Source organism: Sciurus vulgaris (assembly GCF_902686455.1).
Source record: "Sciurus vulgaris genome assembly, chromosome: 8".
NCBI lineage: Eukaryota > Metazoa > Chordata > Mammalia > Rodentia > Sciuridae > Sciurus > Sciurus vulgaris.
This window is the reverse complement of record NC_136468.1, coordinates 95,500,714-95,519,749: the sequence shown is the minus strand read 5'-3', so window position 1 is coordinate 95,519,749 and position 19,036 is coordinate 95,500,714. Positions and strand designations below refer to the sequence as shown.

The 19,036-nt window shown below is 33.7% G+C and overlaps 1 protein-coding gene across 3 annotated transcripts in view; it reads left to right on the top strand.

Annotated features, from left to right (window-relative positions):
• DPY19L1 (dpy-19 like C-mannosyltransferase 1) overlaps window positions 1-19,036 on the top strand; it is a 108,277-nt gene that overhangs the window by 73,009 nt on the left and 16,232 nt on the right. For 2 of the 3 annotated variants that reach the window (XM_079151743.1, XM_079151744.1), the window contains exons 11-16: window positions 1,412-1,498; window positions 3,043-3,102; window positions 3,861-3,941; window positions 11,143-11,244; window positions 13,329-13,400; window positions 15,319-15,368. In XM_079151743.1, the coding sequence (XP_079007869.1) occupies window positions 1,412-1,498; window positions 3,043-3,102; window positions 3,861-3,941; window positions 11,143-11,244; window positions 13,329-13,400; window positions 15,319-15,368 (452 nt within the window). The remainder of the gene's footprint in view (window positions 1-1,411; window positions 1,499-3,042; window positions 3,103-3,860; window positions 3,942-11,142; window positions 11,245-13,328; window positions 13,401-15,318; window positions 15,369-19,036) is intronic. The other variant, XM_079151745.1, reaches the window with a different exon arrangement.

Sequence of the window (19,036 nt, the reverse complement as noted above, 5' to 3'; positions counted from 1 at the left end):
CATAGGGAGTAAGGAAGAAGATGCTCTATCTTTTCCAGTATTTCAACAATGGGAAAGGCAGCACAGTGGTGCACACCTGTAATCCCAGCAATTTGGGAGACTGAGGCAAGAGAACTGTAAGTTCAAGGCCAGCTTCAGCATCTTAGCAAGAGCCTCAGAAACCCATTGGGGGTCAGGGATGTCTTTCAGTGTTAAAAGTATAAAGTGTTGCTGGGTTCAGTTCCCAGTTAAAAAAAAAAAAGAAAGAAAAAGAAAAGAAAGAAAGAGCCAGGCATGGTGGCACACGCCTGTAATCCCAGTGGCTCAGGAGGCAGGAGGATCGCAAATTCAAACCAGCCTTAGCAAAAGCAAGGCGCTAAGCGACTCAGTGAGATCTCTAAATAAAATACAAAATAGGGCTGGGGCTCAGGGGGCTGAGTGCCCCTGAATTCAATCCTCAGTACTCCACCCCCCCAAAAATAAAGAAAGAAAGAAAAAAAAAAAAAGAAAGAAAAAAGCATAAAAATAGGAAACTGAAACAACATAACTGTTTTAAAAAAAAATAAGACACAATGTAGGCCAGAGAGTGTATCTACAGGAAATCTCTTGTCCTATTGATGGGGCAGTAAATTGATATGATCATTTGATAGAGCAATTTGTCAATATTTGTTTTTCAGATTTTAAAATTTGTGTATCCTTGATCCATCAATTTCACTTTGGGTTATTTGTCCACAAGTGTAACTTACACATAAAATGAACACATAAAGATGTTTATCATAGCATGTTTGTAATAGGAAAAACAAACAAAATAGAACTGAAAAGCAATAATCAGAGGACCAGTTAAATAAACTGTGGGACATCTGTAGAGTGGAATTCTTTTCTAAAATTTTATTTATTTGTTTGTTTGTTTGTTTGTTGTACCAGGGATTGAACCTGTGTACTTAACCGTTGAGTCACATTCTCAGACGTTTTTTATTTATTTTTTTATTTTTGAGACAGGGTTTTAATAAGTTGCTTAAGGCCTTGCTAAATTGCTGAGACTGGCCTTGAACTTTCAATCCTTCTGTCTCAGCCTTCTGTTGCTGATATTACAGGCATGTGCCACCACACCTGGCTCATTTCTCATTTCTTAAACAGAATAAATTAGATTGGCTTGAATTGATTTGTAAAACTCTCTGAAACATAGAGTACAAGCAAAAAATAGTATACCTATGAGTAGATTCTTATTTGTGACTTTTTAACAAAATATGAAGTAGAATTTATTCATTTTAGTGCCAGGAAGATGCATGGAAACTGTTGTGCTGTTTTTATTATATATTCCTTTTTGAATGGTTTGAATTTTGTTTATCATGGATATGTGCAATTTTCACAATGAAAAATCAGTGATTCTGTTTTATTTGCATTAATTATGATTTTTCTTGGATTTTTCCAGATTTCTCTTGCACTTTGTTTTGTTTTGATGTTTGGCAACTCAATGTTGTTAACATCCTATTATGCTTCCTCTTTGGTAATTATTTGGGTAAGTGTTCCTTAAGTACATGGCTGATTTTTAATTTAATGGTATCAGTTTCTTTATCACTGGCTAGGGATTCATGAGGGTACAAGTTTGTTTTTCTTTTTTCCTTTTTTTCAGTGTCTATCTAAATATAAAATTACCTCTTCCAGAGACGATTGTGTCTTTTTTTCCATGGGTTCCATGGGTTCACTATTACACTGTTTTACAAACCTAAGTTATTCCTAAGTCTTAATTGGAATGTATTCTACTTTTTAAGTAATCATTTAAATTACTTAGATTATTTTGGCTTTCTTGATTTCTGGAACCCATTAACAATTTGGAGCCTCCTATGTCTTCATCCCATTTTACAAATAATAATTACTTTAAAACTAGAACCCATTAACTTGCTTGTAGGCTCCTATTAACCCACTTTACAAATAATAATTATATAAAAACCCATTATCAAAAAATATTCCTCTTCCTAATTTGGGCTCCTTCCCTTTTTAGGTGTGTGACTTGAATGTATTTAGCCATAGAAATGAGCAACTAGCATGTGGCAATGCAGTATTTTCAACAAAAGTAGTTAACTGAATTGTGCTTTGGCAGTAATAAGTTCAGTTCTTAAAATCAGTGTACTCTATAATTAGGAAATGTGACATTGTACTCACTTCTATATTTTACCTGCCTGTGTTAACAAGTATTGTTATTACTCAAGATTAAATATATTACTCTTTGTACTTGTGTACAGGCAAGTCATTGAATTGAATATTGCATGTGAATACAATCTAATCTAAGTTCATTTTGTAAGAAATTGCCTTTAAATTCACTTGAGCTTCTCTAGTATGTCAGGTACCCTGCTAGATTCTTGACACTCACATTGTCTTAGGTATGAATTAAGCATATTTATGTGTACTTCCTACATGGTATGTAAATGATGCTAACAGTTATAGAATATAACATATTTATGTATATTTGCCTATGTATATGATTTTGAAACCTGAATTGTATCACATTTTGTATTCTCAGATGCTCAGAAAACTTCTGAAATGACTTAATTTGGGTTCAAGTATATGTGTTTTGACCTCTAATTACATTTGCCAAGTTTCAATTAGGTTTAGCACTCTAAAGGTAATATAGTTTGGGAGTCCATGTACTTGGAAAGACTTTAGATTTGTCAGAGAAGTATTTAGTTGATCCATTAAAATCACATTTGTGCTCCCAGGAGCCAGTGTTTCTTAGCTTAAGTAAAATCTTATGCCAGTATGCCTGCTGCCTAAAATTCTGCATTTGTTATATGCCTCTTGCTTCTTAGACAAATCAGATATGTAAAAATCAATCCTGTACATTTATATATGGTGATTCTGTTTTCAGTTTTGCAAAATCACTAACTGACCTAATCTTCTTTGGATAAAATAAAGGCTATGTTTTGAAATTACTGACTGTAGAAATGAGTGTGTAGTAATACTATGTGGAAAATCAACAGTGTGCTGAATCTTAGGTGCTTGAATCTATTTAGAATAATTATTTATTCCTTGAATTTATATTAACTATTATTTTTTTCTATTCAGGGCATGTTGGCATTGAAACCACATTTTCTGAAAATAAATATATCTGAACTTAGTTTATGGGTAAGAATCAATATTTTAATGCTTGTGTTTTTTCTTTAAAACATACTGGTTTTATGTTTTACTTTTTTATTATTATTAGAGCGTTATGGTTATACATGGTAGTTGGGTTCATTCCAACATACTCATATATGCATGGAAAAAGATTTCAGTTTATGATCCCCCCTTTTCCTCCCTTTTTTCCTTCCTCTCCTCCCTTCCCTTCTCCCCTTACTCTTCCTCTCCTCTACTAGACTTCCTTTCACTCATCTATTAATTTATATTTGATTGGTCCTTTATGTTACCCTATCCTTTCTTACCTTTCCTTTATTTTACTCTAGCTTCTGCATATGAGAGAAAACATTTGACCTTTTTTATGTTTTACCTTTAAGGAAACAGATCTTACAGTTTTGTAACAAATTAGGACTCAATATTAAAGTGCCAGATTGCCCTTTTCATAAAGGAAGTTAAGATTAGTCTGGGAAGGTAAAAAGTTTCAGTTTTATTATCCACATTTTTTTTTGAGAAATGGCCCACATATAAGTAACAATCCATAGAAGGAGAATTGTACAAATCTCCAGTAAAATACATTAGTTTTATTAATAAAATTTCAAGTGTATATTTTCACTTGTAGTTAGAGTCCTGCATTTTGGAGCAATATGCTTTATTTAAAATTGAGACACATTTGGCAGTATTTTGGAAATAGAGACATTTAAAGCTTTAGGCTGTGGAATTTGAAGCTTTGTTCATTTCATTGTTTTATTTGTTTATTTATTTATTAGGTTATCCAAGGATGTCTTTGGTTGTTCGGAACCGTTATACTCAAATATTTGACATCTAGAATCTTTGGGATTGCAGATGATGTAAGTGCATTTTTCACTTAAACTTGAAAGACTTGAAAGAAGTCAAATAGACTAAGAATGAAATATTTGAGTTATTAAAGTGCCACTTTTTAAACCTTTTTCCATGATGAAGTCTATTCACCTATTTTTAAAATTTATTTAATATGATAGAAAGCAATTGTCTTTATGTATATAGTTTTTATTCTCCAGAATTAATCTTAACATAATTCTTTTGTATCTTTTTCTATCTTCTATATCAAAAATATTTTAAAAATTTAAAGCAAGGAAGTGGTAGAGATTAAAGCTCAGATTTTAAGGTCTATAGAGCCACTGAGTCAGACTTCTTTATAATCCCTTTTGTAACAGATAAAGATGCAATCTTCAAGCCTCAGCTGGAGATCCTCACTGCTCCTACTTTGAGTTTCCTGGTCAACACTTGTGAATTCTTTTTTTTTAAGTCGTAGGTAATTTACTCTAAATTAGGCTTATTAATAGAAATTTTTGTTTGCTTTGATGTTTGACCATGAAAGAAATTAAAATGATAAGTTTTCTGGTTTATAACTTTAGGGATTCTTCCTAGTCATAATTGCTTAGCCCATTTTATTTTGATGCTTTAATCAGCACATCCCAAGTCAAGAGGCATCAGCAATTGCAATACAAGTCATGAAGGCTATGATTTTATTAAAAAAAAAAAAGTACAGAGCACTGTAAAAATACTGAGGAGGAAAATTAGGAAAGGATCCTTTCAGTACTCTCCTTGGTAGAAGTCTGATGAACTAGAAGCTAAGACTGTTTGCAGATTTTACTTTCATCTGACTCACTCAGTGATAAATTCCAGAGGCTTTAAAACTTCTGTTTTATAAACCAGTTATTCTTTCAGCAAGTGCAGCATTTAAGTTTATGAGCTCTGGTGTCAGACAGACCTTAGTTTAATCCTAATTGTCCTGTTTTACCTGTGAGATCTCAAATTACTAAGTAAAAAGTATTAATGCAGTATAAACTGGGGTCAGTACTCTATAAATATAGTTGGTGTTATTGCTGTTTTGTATTATTGTTGTTATCATTGTTGTCATTTATTAACATTGTGTATACATATATACATAAAATACATATACATTTATACATACACACCATTTTCTTGATCCATTCACCCCTTTGTGTATGCTTAAGGTGCTTTCATACCTGAGGTTTTATTAATAGTGCTACAATGGATGAAAATGGTTGCAGATATCTCTTCATTAATTATTTTTCTATGGTTGATCTAGGGATTATAATATGCATCTTAATGTATAACAATCTACTTCAGGCTAATACTGACTTAATTCAGGAAAACTACAGTGCCTTTGCACCAGTTTATTTCCATTTCTCTTCCCTGTTTTGAGCATTGCTATATCCCATCTATATGTAAGTGCCAACAATAGAGTTACGATTATTGCATTATGCATCCTTATGTCTTACCAAAATTAAGAGAGAAAGAATAACAAAAGTGTTTATATTGCCTTTTGTATTTATCCACGTTTGCCATTTTTATTGTTCTTCCTTTCTTTCTGTGAATGTGAGTTACTGCCAGTTTCATTTTCTTTTAGACTATGGAATTTCCTTTACTAATTCTGGTCAGGCAGGTCTATAGCAGTGGATTCTCTCAGGTTTTGTTTCTCTTGTAATGTTTTTATTTATCTTCATTTTTAAAGGCTTATTTTGCTGGATATAAAATTATTGGTTGACAGTAATTTTCTTTTAGAATTTGTGACCTCCGTTTTTTCTGAGAAGCCAGTCAATAATATTATCTTATAAGTATTAATGAAATTAATAAAATGCTGTTAATACTATTTTTTCCCTATACATGATGAGTTGTATTTCTGCTGTTGCTTGTGAGATTTTCTCTTTCCCTTTCACATTTAAAAGTTTGTGATATGTCTAAATGTGGATCTTTTATTCATCCTTCTAGATGTTTATTGAACTTCTGTAAGTCACAATTTTTCATCTGAATTAGGAAGATTTGGGTCATTATTTTTTCAAACATTTTTCTGTTCTTTTTTTTAATGTCCCCATTAACATGTTCATGTGCTTAATAATCTTGTGAAGTTTTTCAGGCTTTGTTCATTTTTCCTTTTTTTCTGTCTGTATTTATTTATTTATTTTTCCAGTACTAGGGGGTATCTTAGCACTCCACCACTGACCTACGTCCCTGGTCCATTTTTTATTTCTTATTTTGAGAAGTGGTCTTGCTAAGTTGCCCAGGCCAGCCTTGAACTTGCAATCCTCCTGCCTCAGCCACCCAAGTAGCTGAAATTACAGGTGTGCACCTTTACTCTCAGCTTATTCATTTTTCTTAATTCTTTTTTCATTTCTAATTTTCAGATTAGATAATTTCTGTTAACCTCTCTGTAAGTTTATTGATTGTTCTGCCTTTTGACACTGCTTTTGGGCCCATCCTGTGAAATTTCCATTTCAGTTATTTATACATTTTAACTCTGGAGTTTTTATTTATTAAAATTTCTGTTTGCTATTGAAACTTGCTATTTTCTGAGTCTTTATCATAAGATTTTCATTTAACTTTTAATGGGATTCTTTAAATTTCACATATTCCTAATTTGTAATTGCTGTTTTGAAATTTTTGTCTGAATATAAAATCTGAGCCTCCGAGAGTCAATTTTTGATGACTTTTTTCCTGAATATGAATCAGACTTTTCTGTTTATTGGCATGTCTCATTAAATTTTCTAAAAACTGGATATTTTATTTTTATTTATTAATATTTGTTCCCCCACCCCAGCCCCAGTACTGGGAATTGAACACAGGGGCTTAAGCATGCTCGGTAATCATTCTACCACTGAAATATATACTCAGTGAGACCCAGTCTCAAAATAAAGTTTTGAAAAATGGTTGGGGATTCAGTGGTAGAATGCTTCTGGGTTTTTTCTTTTCTTCTCTTTTCTTTTCTTTTCTTTTCTTTTTTATTCTTATTGGTTTTTTAGCCTGACTTTCTAGGTGTTACTCTCCTGTCTCTGTAAATTAGTGTTCAGCCATTTTTCAGTCAGAATTGTAGCTCAGATATCTTAAGGCAGTATGTCTTCTGTTCCTTCCTTTTGGATCTGAGTGCAGTTGGCAAGCAGATTCAGAGTGCAGATTCAGAGCACAGATCTTTTTTTAAATTTGTTTTTGTTGTTGTTGTTATTGTTACAGGGATTGAACCTCGGTGTGCTTAACTACTGAGCCACATCCTCAGCCCTTCTTTTTCCTTTTGAGACAGGGTCTCACTAAGCTACTGAGCTTGGCTTTGATCTTGTGATCCTCCTGCCTTAGTCTCCCAAGCTGCTGGGATTGCAAGTGCTTCAGACTGTTTTTGAGTGTGTTGCAGTGTTCCTGGGTTTGGTGACTTACTAAGAAGACCTGCAGGACTCAGAATAGAGTTGTACTTATGACAGTTATTTATTACAGGGAAGGTGAAAAGGCACAAGTTATGGATTGGGGAGGAAACCAAGCATAAACTTCTAACACTTCTCTACTAGCAGAGTCACATGGGATGCCCTTAGTTTTTTAGCAATGAATTGTGACAAAATGCATGAAATATTGTCTGCCAGGGAAACTATAGAGACTCCAGTGCTCAGGGATTTTATGGGGGGTTGGTCATGTTGGCACCCTTGCCTCTCTTATATCAAAATTCCAGACTCTTGGAGGGAATGTAGGTTTTCATGATAAACCACATTATTTGTATAAGTTAGATACAGTAAGCCACTCTTACTGGTTATAGCAGTGGGAACCCTTCTGAAATCCAAGTGGCCAATTTGCAAGTAGATTTATCAGAGGATCATATTCAGGCCTACTTAGCCAAATAACTTTTTTTCTGCTCGTCATTTTTTGTCCCATTTTTTCCTACCTGTTGTGCCTTCTTGGGTCTTTTCCTGAATGTGCATGTCACCTTCCATCCTGCTAGTCAAGGACTTTTGGAGAGCTTGGGGTCTCTTGGATCTCCACTGGGCATGTGTGCAGGTTTCCAGTCCTCCAAGGATGTGAGAACTTATCTGTGGCCATGATGGTTATCTCATTTTCAGATTCTCATTGTAGAACTTTGGACTAGTCTGAGTTTTCTAGGCTCTGGCAGAAAGAAAGGCTTTTGCCTTTTATTTCCTACTGAGTTTGTTGCTTTTACCAGATAATACCTCTGAGTGCAGGTGTTTTTGCTCTTCTTCCCAAATCAATGCAGCTTCTTCCTGGCAAACAGTTGGCTTTTCCTGGCCGGCTGCACCTGGTAGGACCATTGCACTGACTGATTTGAGAAGATGGTGGTAGAACTGATTGTGGGTGGGGTGGCCTAGGAAGGAGTGCATCATCCTATGGTTTTTACCAAAATTCATTAGTGTTTTAAAATCAATAATTCTCAATGTGTTTTTTCCTTTTGGTTGATTTCTAGAACCTGGTATGATTGGTTGTGGCAATTTTGTTCAATTGTATAGTTGTTTGGGGGAAGGTATTTGCCTGTTTTTTTCCCTCTTTATAGCTGAAAATTCTACATTCACTGGTATTTGAGTATCGATCTGTCCTTGTATTCCTGGATAAACCTCACTTGCTCATGTTGTACTATTCTCCTAATATATTGCTAGATTTGCTTGGCTTATATTTTTAAAATATTCCTGTATTCATGAGGAATATTAGTAATAGTTTTCTTATAATGATTTTGTCTGGTTTTGGTTTTAGAGGAATAACCACCTAAAATTGTAGGAAAATGTTCAGTCCCCTTGTTTTTAGAGATAATTTCTCTAGAACTGATAGTTCTCCCTTCTCTGTTAGGACCTGGAGTTTTCTGAGTAGGTTTTTGACTTCCAAGTTTAATATCCTTAGGAAATTATCTAATTCATAGGGAGTGAGCTTTGATAGTTCAGATGAACTTTGCCTATTTCATATATGTTAGCAAATGGTTCATGTATTTTTTAAAAAATTATTCAATATAGTTAAATTTAAAAATTGCTAAAATTTTTGCATATGTGCATGTATGTGAAATGTTCTTTTTTGTATTTATTAACTTTTGGAAATTTGTAAGTTCTTATTTTTCTAATGTGACATATAACATTGTATATATTTATTGGGTTCAACTTAATGTTTTGAAATCTATTTATATATTGATATATATAGTTAACTAGATAACTAGGCTTAACCATTCTAATTATATGTGTGTGTGTGTGTGTGTGTGTATATATATACACATATATATGTACATACACTACATTATCACATCATTAGCATTTTTTGTTATGAGAGCACTTAAAATCCCACCCTATTTGCATTTGTCAAAAGTATGAGTACTGTCATTAACCCTAGTCACCTTGCTGTAATACTTCTCGAGTTCATTCCTCCTATTTAACTGTTGCTATATGTCCTTTGAATAAACTTTGTCCTGCCACCCTACTCCCACATGCTCTCCCCAGCCTCTGGGAACCACTGTTATACTTCTGCAATACCAATTTTTTTTAGATTCCCATATGAATGAGATCAAACTTGAGGGAAAAACTTACCTCTCTTGTTGTCACTGCCCTTATTTTCTGGTAAATGGTTTAAAACCAAAATTTTCCTATAAGTAGTATTTCTTTGTGTATTTTACAAATTGGTCATTTCCTGATTATCTTTTAATCTAAAAGGTAGTACATTTTATGTTATTTGGTTTCTAACTAAAAGGGTTTTTAAAGCTATTCTAGTTATTTTCTAGTTTTATTATATTAATGATCAGAAAAAAATTATATCAATTGTTTGGAATCATTGAAATAAATGGTATAAGAACATTTAAAAATTTTTTGCTATTTTAAAGGAAAATGCATATGAACTGTGAGGTTCATATTCTGTAGTGTTTGTGAGCCTATTAACTATATTATTTAAATTTTCTGTTAATTTTGTCTGCTTTTCTGTTCTAGGGACCAGGTTTAACATTTCCAATGAATACTGTCAGCTTATCTGTTTCTTCCTATAGCTTTGTCAATTTTTAAATATATTTTGAGTTGATGGTTATTTCCGAATGTGGTAGTGATGTGTATAATTTTGCTTTGCTGTTCATTTTACTAGCTCATAATATTACTCATTGTCTCTTTTCACATATTTTCACCTGAATTTAGTTTTATGAGATACTACAATAGCTAACCTAGATTTCTTTGTTTCAAATTTATTGGGTTTATCTTCTTCTATTCTTCTGTTTCCTACTTTTCTACCTTTAAGTATATCTTTTGTAGAAAGCATAATATTGGGTTTGTTTCCTTAATCCCAATTTCAACATCTGTCCTTTAGTGAATTTAAGCTCTTTGCATATGTGGCAATCAACATTTTACCAAGATACTTTTCTTCCATTTTATTTGGGATTTGTTTCCTTTTCCTATTTTAGGTGCTGTATGTTCTCCCTATTGATTTCTTAAACTTATCAGCATACATTTTTCCCCCAGCAAGACGAAGTGCTTTGAAATGCTCGTCACATTCCTGTGACACTTCAGCTTCTACTTTCACTCTGTTCCTCTTCCTTCATGTTGATGTTATGTAGAATTTTAGGTTTGGTGTGTCTTAGTTATAACTACCTGTCTTTTCTTTGATGTTTGCTTTTTTAGACAATAATGAACATAAACATTTGGCAATTGTTTGGTCTTCAAGCCCTAGTTTTCTCATTTATTAAGTGAAGATATTTCCACAACCCTTATCTTGCTTTTTGAGGTGGTTGTGAATGTGGCAGTTGTGAGAGCACTGGTAACGGGAAGAACTACACTTGAGAGTTGGTCATTGGTCAAAAGGTGCTTTACTCCAGTGCCTGCCCATTTTATTTTCTTCAGGTAGTCTTTTAAATCCCATTTCCAGAATTCAGAATTAATATTCCCCCTTCTTCACTCTATAGCCTAGGTTCCTATATGATGGATATAAGTCTGTCCGAGTTCCAAGTTCACACTTCCCAGTAGGCTCTAGCAAAGGAGAGTGCAAAGTGCCTTTCTCCAGTGTCAGGGAAACCCAGTAAGAAGCTTTTAGTACATTGATGAGAGTGGAAGGTGGGGCGGTGTTAGAGCTATCATTGATCAGCAAAAGAAAGGGCCACCGTGAGGTTGGAGGGAATAGCACTTTTCTTAACAAAAAAAGTCCAGTATGGGAACAATGATGTCTATAGTGCAGTGAAAACTATTTGTAGATACTGTTAAGATTAAAGTGCATTATAACAATATTTGGCTTAATGTAATGATTCCTCACTTTATTTCCTAATAGGCTCACATCGGCAACTTATTAACATCAAAATTCTTCAGTTACAAGGATTTTGATACTTTATTGTATACCTGTGCAGCAGAGTTTGACTTTATGGAAAAGGAGGTAAGATGTGATTTCTAGTTTTCTTTCAATGCATTTTTCATAAAGGGTGCCCTGTTATTTCCGATTCTGTATGTACTTTTATCTTGGTTTAAAGGAAAAGGAAAATCTGGCAGCTTAAAAGAAGAGGTTTCTATTTACATTAGTGCAGTTCCCTGAATTATATGGTCTGTTTTCATTTTGGTAATTTGGAAGTATGCATTCAGACTAACCACAGTTTCTTGGATGAGTAAACACAGGGGCATTTTCAAGTTGTGTCATTTCAGAGACAGCACTCTCAAGCTTTTACATTTCCATTCATTTTGTGGTGATTTGAATGATCTCATTGCTTTTAAATGTCATTGAGCACAGGTTTTCATTCCAATGTTTCTCTTTCTAAAACTTTGTTCATATGTTTAGAAGGAAACCAGAGAGTAGGTTAGTGTATTTGAGAAGGCTGCAATATTACTTAATGGTCTTGAACAAGTGGCTCTCGTTCTTTGTCATTAGTTTCTAGTGGCACAGTACAAACAGATATTGTGAAGATAAAATGAGATGTTATAGGAAAGTACTTTTGGTATTTTAAATAAATACTATTTTTGAATATATTATAAGCTTGTTTGGTTCAACAAACATGTATAATTTGCCATTTAAAAACCAGCAATATGGCACTGATCTATTACATTTATTATCTGTGATACATTTTCCATTCAAGCTATATGTATGCATGCATTAAATTGATAGATGATGTTTTATGGGCCTACTTATTTTCCCTGCAGTCCTACTATTATTCCATTGTCCTGAGTTCCAGATCAATGGACCATAGAGCAAATTTATCCACCAGCCATTCTGAGCTAAGGGTGTCTCACAGATGTCCAGCTTACTCTAGTTGGCCTATCAGTCTTCATTTATTGTGTTTATGGTTTTGTGACATATAATGACTGATAAAAGATATATGAATGATAGTGTTGAACCTTCTGAAAGAATCAAAAGAAGCATATCTTGAAGACATTAAAATACATATTCACAGGAGATAAAGCCTCCTTCAAGGAAGTGGCAAATAGGAAATAGAAGATAAATTCCTCTTTCTCCACATTAGTGGAGCATTAGGATATGGTAGAAGTCCCTTAACATTATTGAAGACATCATATATCTTCAATATGCCTCTACAACCTGAGAGTATTAATTGTTAGTTCTGTGATGATACAGATTGTTTACCAAGGCATAGCAGACTTCAGTCAACTTAAAGCAAACAGAAAAGCTGTTGGCAGCATGCCATTCACCATCTCCATGGGTATCTGAATTCAGGGACTGTGCTTCTGAGACACAGTCCTGACGTGCCACTTCAAGAAGTGTGTCCTTTTTATGGTACATCCATATGGTGGGGAGAAAGGACAATTTTAGCAAGTTATTCCCTAGTATGGTACCATACTGATGTGGAAAAATGTTTGAGATGTATAATGGAGTGAACAAAATGGTAAGATCTTGTTTAAGTACAGTAGTAACATACATAAAGTATAACAGATCAAAATTTTAACAGTGGTTTGAGGTGGGGAGATAATTGAGAGGTGCACAGAATTGCGATGTATAGAGGCCTTGTTATTAAAAACATTTTTGTAGATTTTTGCTAATAAAGAAAATGTAAAAATATCTTTTTTTCCCTTCATAAGTATTGGTCATATGTATATTTGTATGTGTGGGGGGAATGAATGAATCAGGAATAAGATTATGTGTACCCCCACAAAATGTTCAGGGAAACTAATCCACTTAAAGGAGCTCTACTAACCTCAGATGAGTAGTAAGCTGGGCTCTCTAGTTCGACAAGTAGCATGCAAAAAGTGAAAAACAATCTCTAGTCACATTCCACACTTACAAGTGTTTGGGAACTGTATTTTTAGTGTTTTCAACTCAACACTTTGGTGAAATTTGTTTCTATGGAAATGCACCTTCATTTTGATGATGAGAGTCAGTGGTAGATTGGACTTTTGATAGGTGAATGTTCATATTTCTCTACTTATGCTTTTAGAAATTTGCCTACATTATTCGAGATGTAATTTTGTTTGGTTAAACTACATTTTCATCTAATAAAGAATCTCTCTGAATTGCAGACTCCTCTGAGATATACAAAGACATTGTTGCTCCCAGTTGTACTTGTAGTATTTATTGCAATTGTTAGAAAGGTATGTCTGTCGCTTCAGATCTCTTTCTTACAATAAAACATTTACTTGTTTTTATGTAACACTTGCATATATTTGGGTATTTAATAATCAGTGTTTTGTATTGATTTATTGAAACATTTTTTATTTTATTAATAGCCTTTGATGGAACGTTTACATATTATTTTGCTATCTGCTAGCATAACATAGACATAGGAGCAGGGTGACTCAAGTTTGACAGTCATATATTTTTGGCAGACATGATCAGAGACCATATTGACCCAGATACAACTTAGTTTTGCCTATGCAAATTATTACTGATTTGCTTTTAACTTGTATGTAATATTTTCCCCCAAATATTTAACATATACCTAAGTGATTTGTGAAGTGTTCAGCGACTCTTGAATTGTCTTTATTAGTAATCAAGAAGAAAAAATTGAGAATTAACAATGTACTGATGAACTAGATAATATGTGAAGGCTTCCAGGTTGGCTTTGATAATGCAGTTCTAAGCCCACATGTAAATCAAGCAAAAAGGGTCCAGTCTTCAGGGAAGAGCAAGTATGATACTCTCAACTTTTTTAGTAGTTTGTAAACACTTTAACTCTGATTATATTAAGAGAATGAATTGAGATTAACCTGTGATCAAATAAAGAGATGGTTAGCCCTAAAGTTTTTTTGATTTGTAGCTGGTGATTTCTGTGTTAACCCAATGTCATATATTTGTCGAATATTCTAGATTATGATTATCATTCATATCATATATTTAAACTGTGCTTTGTATGCTCTCAAAACATCTTTTACATGCCCATTTCAATTGGTTATTGACAGCTCTCTGGGGTAGGCAGATATTACCATCCCCATTTGACAGATGATAATTTAGAAGATTATTGTGTCCATTAAAATGTGAGGAGAGAACAAGATGGGCTCTGCACCTTTCCCTCAGTAGGCACTATGTAATGTCAACTTCGTATTCACTTTTCTTTCCTTTTCTGTTTTTGTTTGTTTGTACTCACTTTTCAATTTCAGTCAGGTAATAGCTCCCACTGTGTGCCATGCTTTGCACTTTTGTATACTTAATGGTTGTGTGCACCTGGTAGATACTGAAAAAATATTGGACATTGACCATCCAGAATGTGTTCAAAAGACAACCACTTGGATGACTAGAGATGATAGAAACTATTAGATCAGGTTAGGGAAGCTGGGGTATTTGGTTAAAGAAGAAAAGATGCAAATAGAGGATAGTTATTTTCAAATATTTAAAAGTCTCCCATTTGAAAGTAAGATTACAGTCTTTCTGATTCCTTAAAATTATGGCCAGTTCCAGGAAGGAAGGACTTTAAACCAGAAATGATCTTGACTAATTAGGAAAGTGTTACACATTCAGGCAGCAGCTCGGTAGTATTGCCAAGGGCTGGAAACTGTTGGCAATGCTGTAGAAACATCCATATTGGGATAGGATTTTACATCGGATGACTTCCCAGTTACTACTAAGTACAACAGCACAGCAAGTGATTTTGGCTTTTGAATGCTATGTGATTATATCTAAGCCAGTTCTCTAGTTTTGTATATGTGTAATTAAGGAAAGGTGATTGCCAACACCTTGGCATAATAGAAGCAACACCAAATGTTTATTTGAAGCTAGAAGGTATGGTTTCAAGACTAGCAAAGCCTCTTAGTAGTTGTCCTCTTTTAGAGAGATCCACCCTTCCGAGCCTCTTGCTTACTTATGAAAGGATAGTATAGCCTACCTAATAGGAATATTGAGTATTAGATATGATCAAATATTACACAAATGTTTGTATTGCTGTAAATTAGTATTTTTGAGTGTTCTCTTACTTCCATACTTAACATTTTTAATTAAGAGTTTTAAAGTTCAGAAAATGCTGTAAATTTTTTTCTTAAAATATCTTTACTAAAGTATTTAAAAATCTACTTACAGATTATTAGTGATATGTGGAGCATCCTAGCTAAACAACAGACACATATAAGGTAAATATAAAGAATTTTATGGGGTTGGATTGTGGCTCAGTGGTAGAGTACTTACCTGACATGTGTGAGGCACTGGGTCAATCCTCAGTAGCACATAAAAATAAATAAAATAAAGCTGGCATGTCCATCTATAACTAAAAATATTTTAAAAATGAATTTTGTTACCTGCTTTATTTATTTATTATTTACATTGTATTAAGTTTGTATTTGCATGTTGTATACCCAGCATTTGGTAATTGATATTTTTTATTATTTTCGTTCCTCTTCTTAGCCTTTCTCATTATTCCCTACAGCATATCACTTACTTATCCCTCACAGCTCATCCAGTACAATCTTATAGTAGCCCTACACATTATCTGTACTTGAAGGACATAGCTTCCTCAGTTAATCAGGGAAAATAAATTTTTCTGTAAGTGTTTTTTAGACCAATGAACTGCTTTTTTTTTTTTTTTAAAGAAATGAGCAGGATAAGGATGGGGAAAAACATACCATGCACATGCACCCAGTAAAAAAGCAGGGGTCTCCATCCTCATATCAGATAAAGTGGACTTCAAACTTAGGTTAGTCAGAAGGGATGAAGAAGGACATTTCATACTGCTTAAGGGAAGCATAAAACAGCAAGATATAGCAATTATATTGATGCCCCAAACAATGGAGCATCGATGTATATCAAACAAACCCGTTCAATTTTAAGAATCAAATAGGCCAAAACACATTAACAGTGGGGGACTTTAACACACTGCTCTCACCACTGGATAAATCTTCCAAACAAAAACTGAACCAAGAAACTATAGAACTAAATAATGCAATCAATGATACAGACTTAATGGATATTTACAGAGTATTTCATCCATCATTGAGCGAATATACTTTCTTCTTAGCAGCTCATGGATCTTTCTCCAAAATAGACCATATGCTATGCCACAAAGAAGCCATTAGTAAATACAAAAAAATAGATTCTACCCTGTATCCTACCAGACCATAATGGAATGCAATTAGAAATGAACGATAAAATAACAAACGAAAACTACTCCTGTACCTGGAGACTAAATATTATGCTATTGAATGATGCAATGATAACAGAAGACATCAAGGAAGAAATAAAAAAATTCTTAGAGGTAAATGAGAACAATGACACAACATATCAAAATCTCTGGGACACTCTGAAAGCAGTAAGTAAAAGGAAAGTTCATTGCATTGGGCTCATACATTAAAAAAAAAAAAAAAAGTCAACAACTAAATGACCTAACATTACATCTCAAAGCCCTAGAAAAAGAAGAACAGATCAACACCAAAAATAGTAGAAGACAGGAAATAATTAAAATCAGAGCTGAAATCAGTGAAATTGAAACAAGAGAAACAATTCAAAAAATTGACAAAACAAAAAGTTGGTTCTTTGAAAAAGTAAACAAAATTGATAAACCCCTAGCCACATTAATGAAGAGAAGGAAAGAGAAAACTCAAATTACTAGAATTTGTGATGAAAAAGGAAAGATCATGACAGACACCATTGAAATACATAACATAATTAGAAGCTACTTTGACAATCTATACTCCAACAAAATAGAAAATATCAAAGACGTTGACAAATTTTTAAAGACATATGATCCTCCCAAACTGAATCAGGAAGAGGTACACAATCTAAACAGATCACTTTCAAGCATATAGAAGATGTCATCAAAAGCCTACAATCAAGGAAAGCCCACGACCAGATGGATTCTCAGCCGAATTCTACAAGACCTTTGAAGAAGAACTGATACCAGTACTCCTTAAAGTATTCCAGGAAATTAAAAAGGAGGGAACCCTTCCAAATTCATTCTATGAGGCTAGTATCACTCTGATACCCAAACCAGGCAAAGACACATCAAGGACCAATTAATCAATATCCCTGATGAACATAGATGCAAAAATCCTTAATAAAATACTGGCAAATCACATACAAAAATATATTAAAAAGATAGTGCACCATGATCAAGTGGGGTTTATCCCAGGGATGCAAGGTTGGTTCAACATCTGGAAATCAATAAATGTAATTCATCACATCAATAGGCGTAAAGTTAAGAATCACATGATTATTTCAATAGATGCTGAGAAAGCATTTGATAAAATACAGCACCCCTTTGTGCTTAAAACACTAGAAAAAATAGGAATAGTAGGAACATACCTCAACATTGTAAAGGCTATCTATGCTAAGGTCACAGCCAACATCATTCTTAATGGAGAAAAACTGAAAGCATTCCCTCTAAAAACTGTAACAAGATAGGGATGCCCTCTTTCACCACTTCTTTCACCACTTCTATTCAACATCGTTCTTGAAATACTTGCCAGAGCAATTAGACAGACCAAAGAAATTAAAGGGATACAAATAGGAAAAGAAGAACTAAAGCCGTCACTGTTTGCTGATGACATGATCCTATATTTAGGAGATCCAAAAACTCCACTAGAAAACTTCTAGAACTAATAAATGAATTCAGCAAAGTAGTAGGATATAAAATCAACACTCACAAATCTAATGCATTTCTATTCATAAGTGATGAATCCTCTGAAAGAGAAATAGGAAAACCACTCCATAGTACTCTCAAAAAAATAAAATACTTGGGAATTAATCTAACAAAAGAGATGAAAGACCTCTACAGTGAAAACTATAGAACATTAAAGAAAGAAATTGAAGAAAACTTGGAAGATGGAAAGATCTCCCATGTTCTTGGATAGGCAGAATTAACATTGTCAAAATGGCTATTCTACCAAAGGTGCTATACAGACTCAATGCAATTCCAATTAAAATCCCAATAACATTCCTCATAGAAATAGAGAAAGCAATTATGAACTTCATCTGGAAGAATAAGAGACTTCAAATAGCCAAAACAATTCTGAGTAGAAAAAGTGAAACAGGAGGTATCACAATACCAGACATTAAACTATACTACAGAGCAATAGTAACAAAAACAGCATGGTACTGGCACCAAAATAGACAGGCAGACCAATGGTACAGAATAGAAGACACAGAAAAAACCACATCAATACAGTCACCTCATACTAGCCAAAGGAGCCGAAAACATACAATGGAGAAAAGATAGCCTGTTCAACAAATGGTGCTGGCAAAACTGGAAATCCATGTGCAATAAAATGAAATTAAACCTCTATCTTTCACCCTTCACAAAACTGAACTCAAAATGGATCGAGGACATAGGAGTTAGACCAGAGACCCTGCACCAAATAGAAGAAAAAGTAGGTCCAAATCTTCATCATGTTGGCTTAGGATCAGACTTCCTCAACAAGACTCCCAAAGCACAAGAAATCAAAGCAAGAATCAATAAACGGGATGAACTCAAACTAAGAAACTTTTTCTCAGCAAAGGATACAATCAAGAATGTGAAGAGAGAGCCTACAGAGTGGGAGAAAATCATCTCCACATGCACTTCAGATAAGAGTACTTATCTCCAAAATTTATAAAGAACTTACAAAACTTTACACCCAAAATACAAAGAACTCAATCAATAAATGGGCCAAGGAACTGGACAGACACTTTACAGAAAAAGACTTACAGGCAATTAATAAATATATGAAAAAGTGTTCAACATCTGTAGTATTTAGAGAAATGCAAATTAAAACAACTCTAGGATATCATCTTACTCCAGTTACCAAGAACACAAACAATAATAGATGTT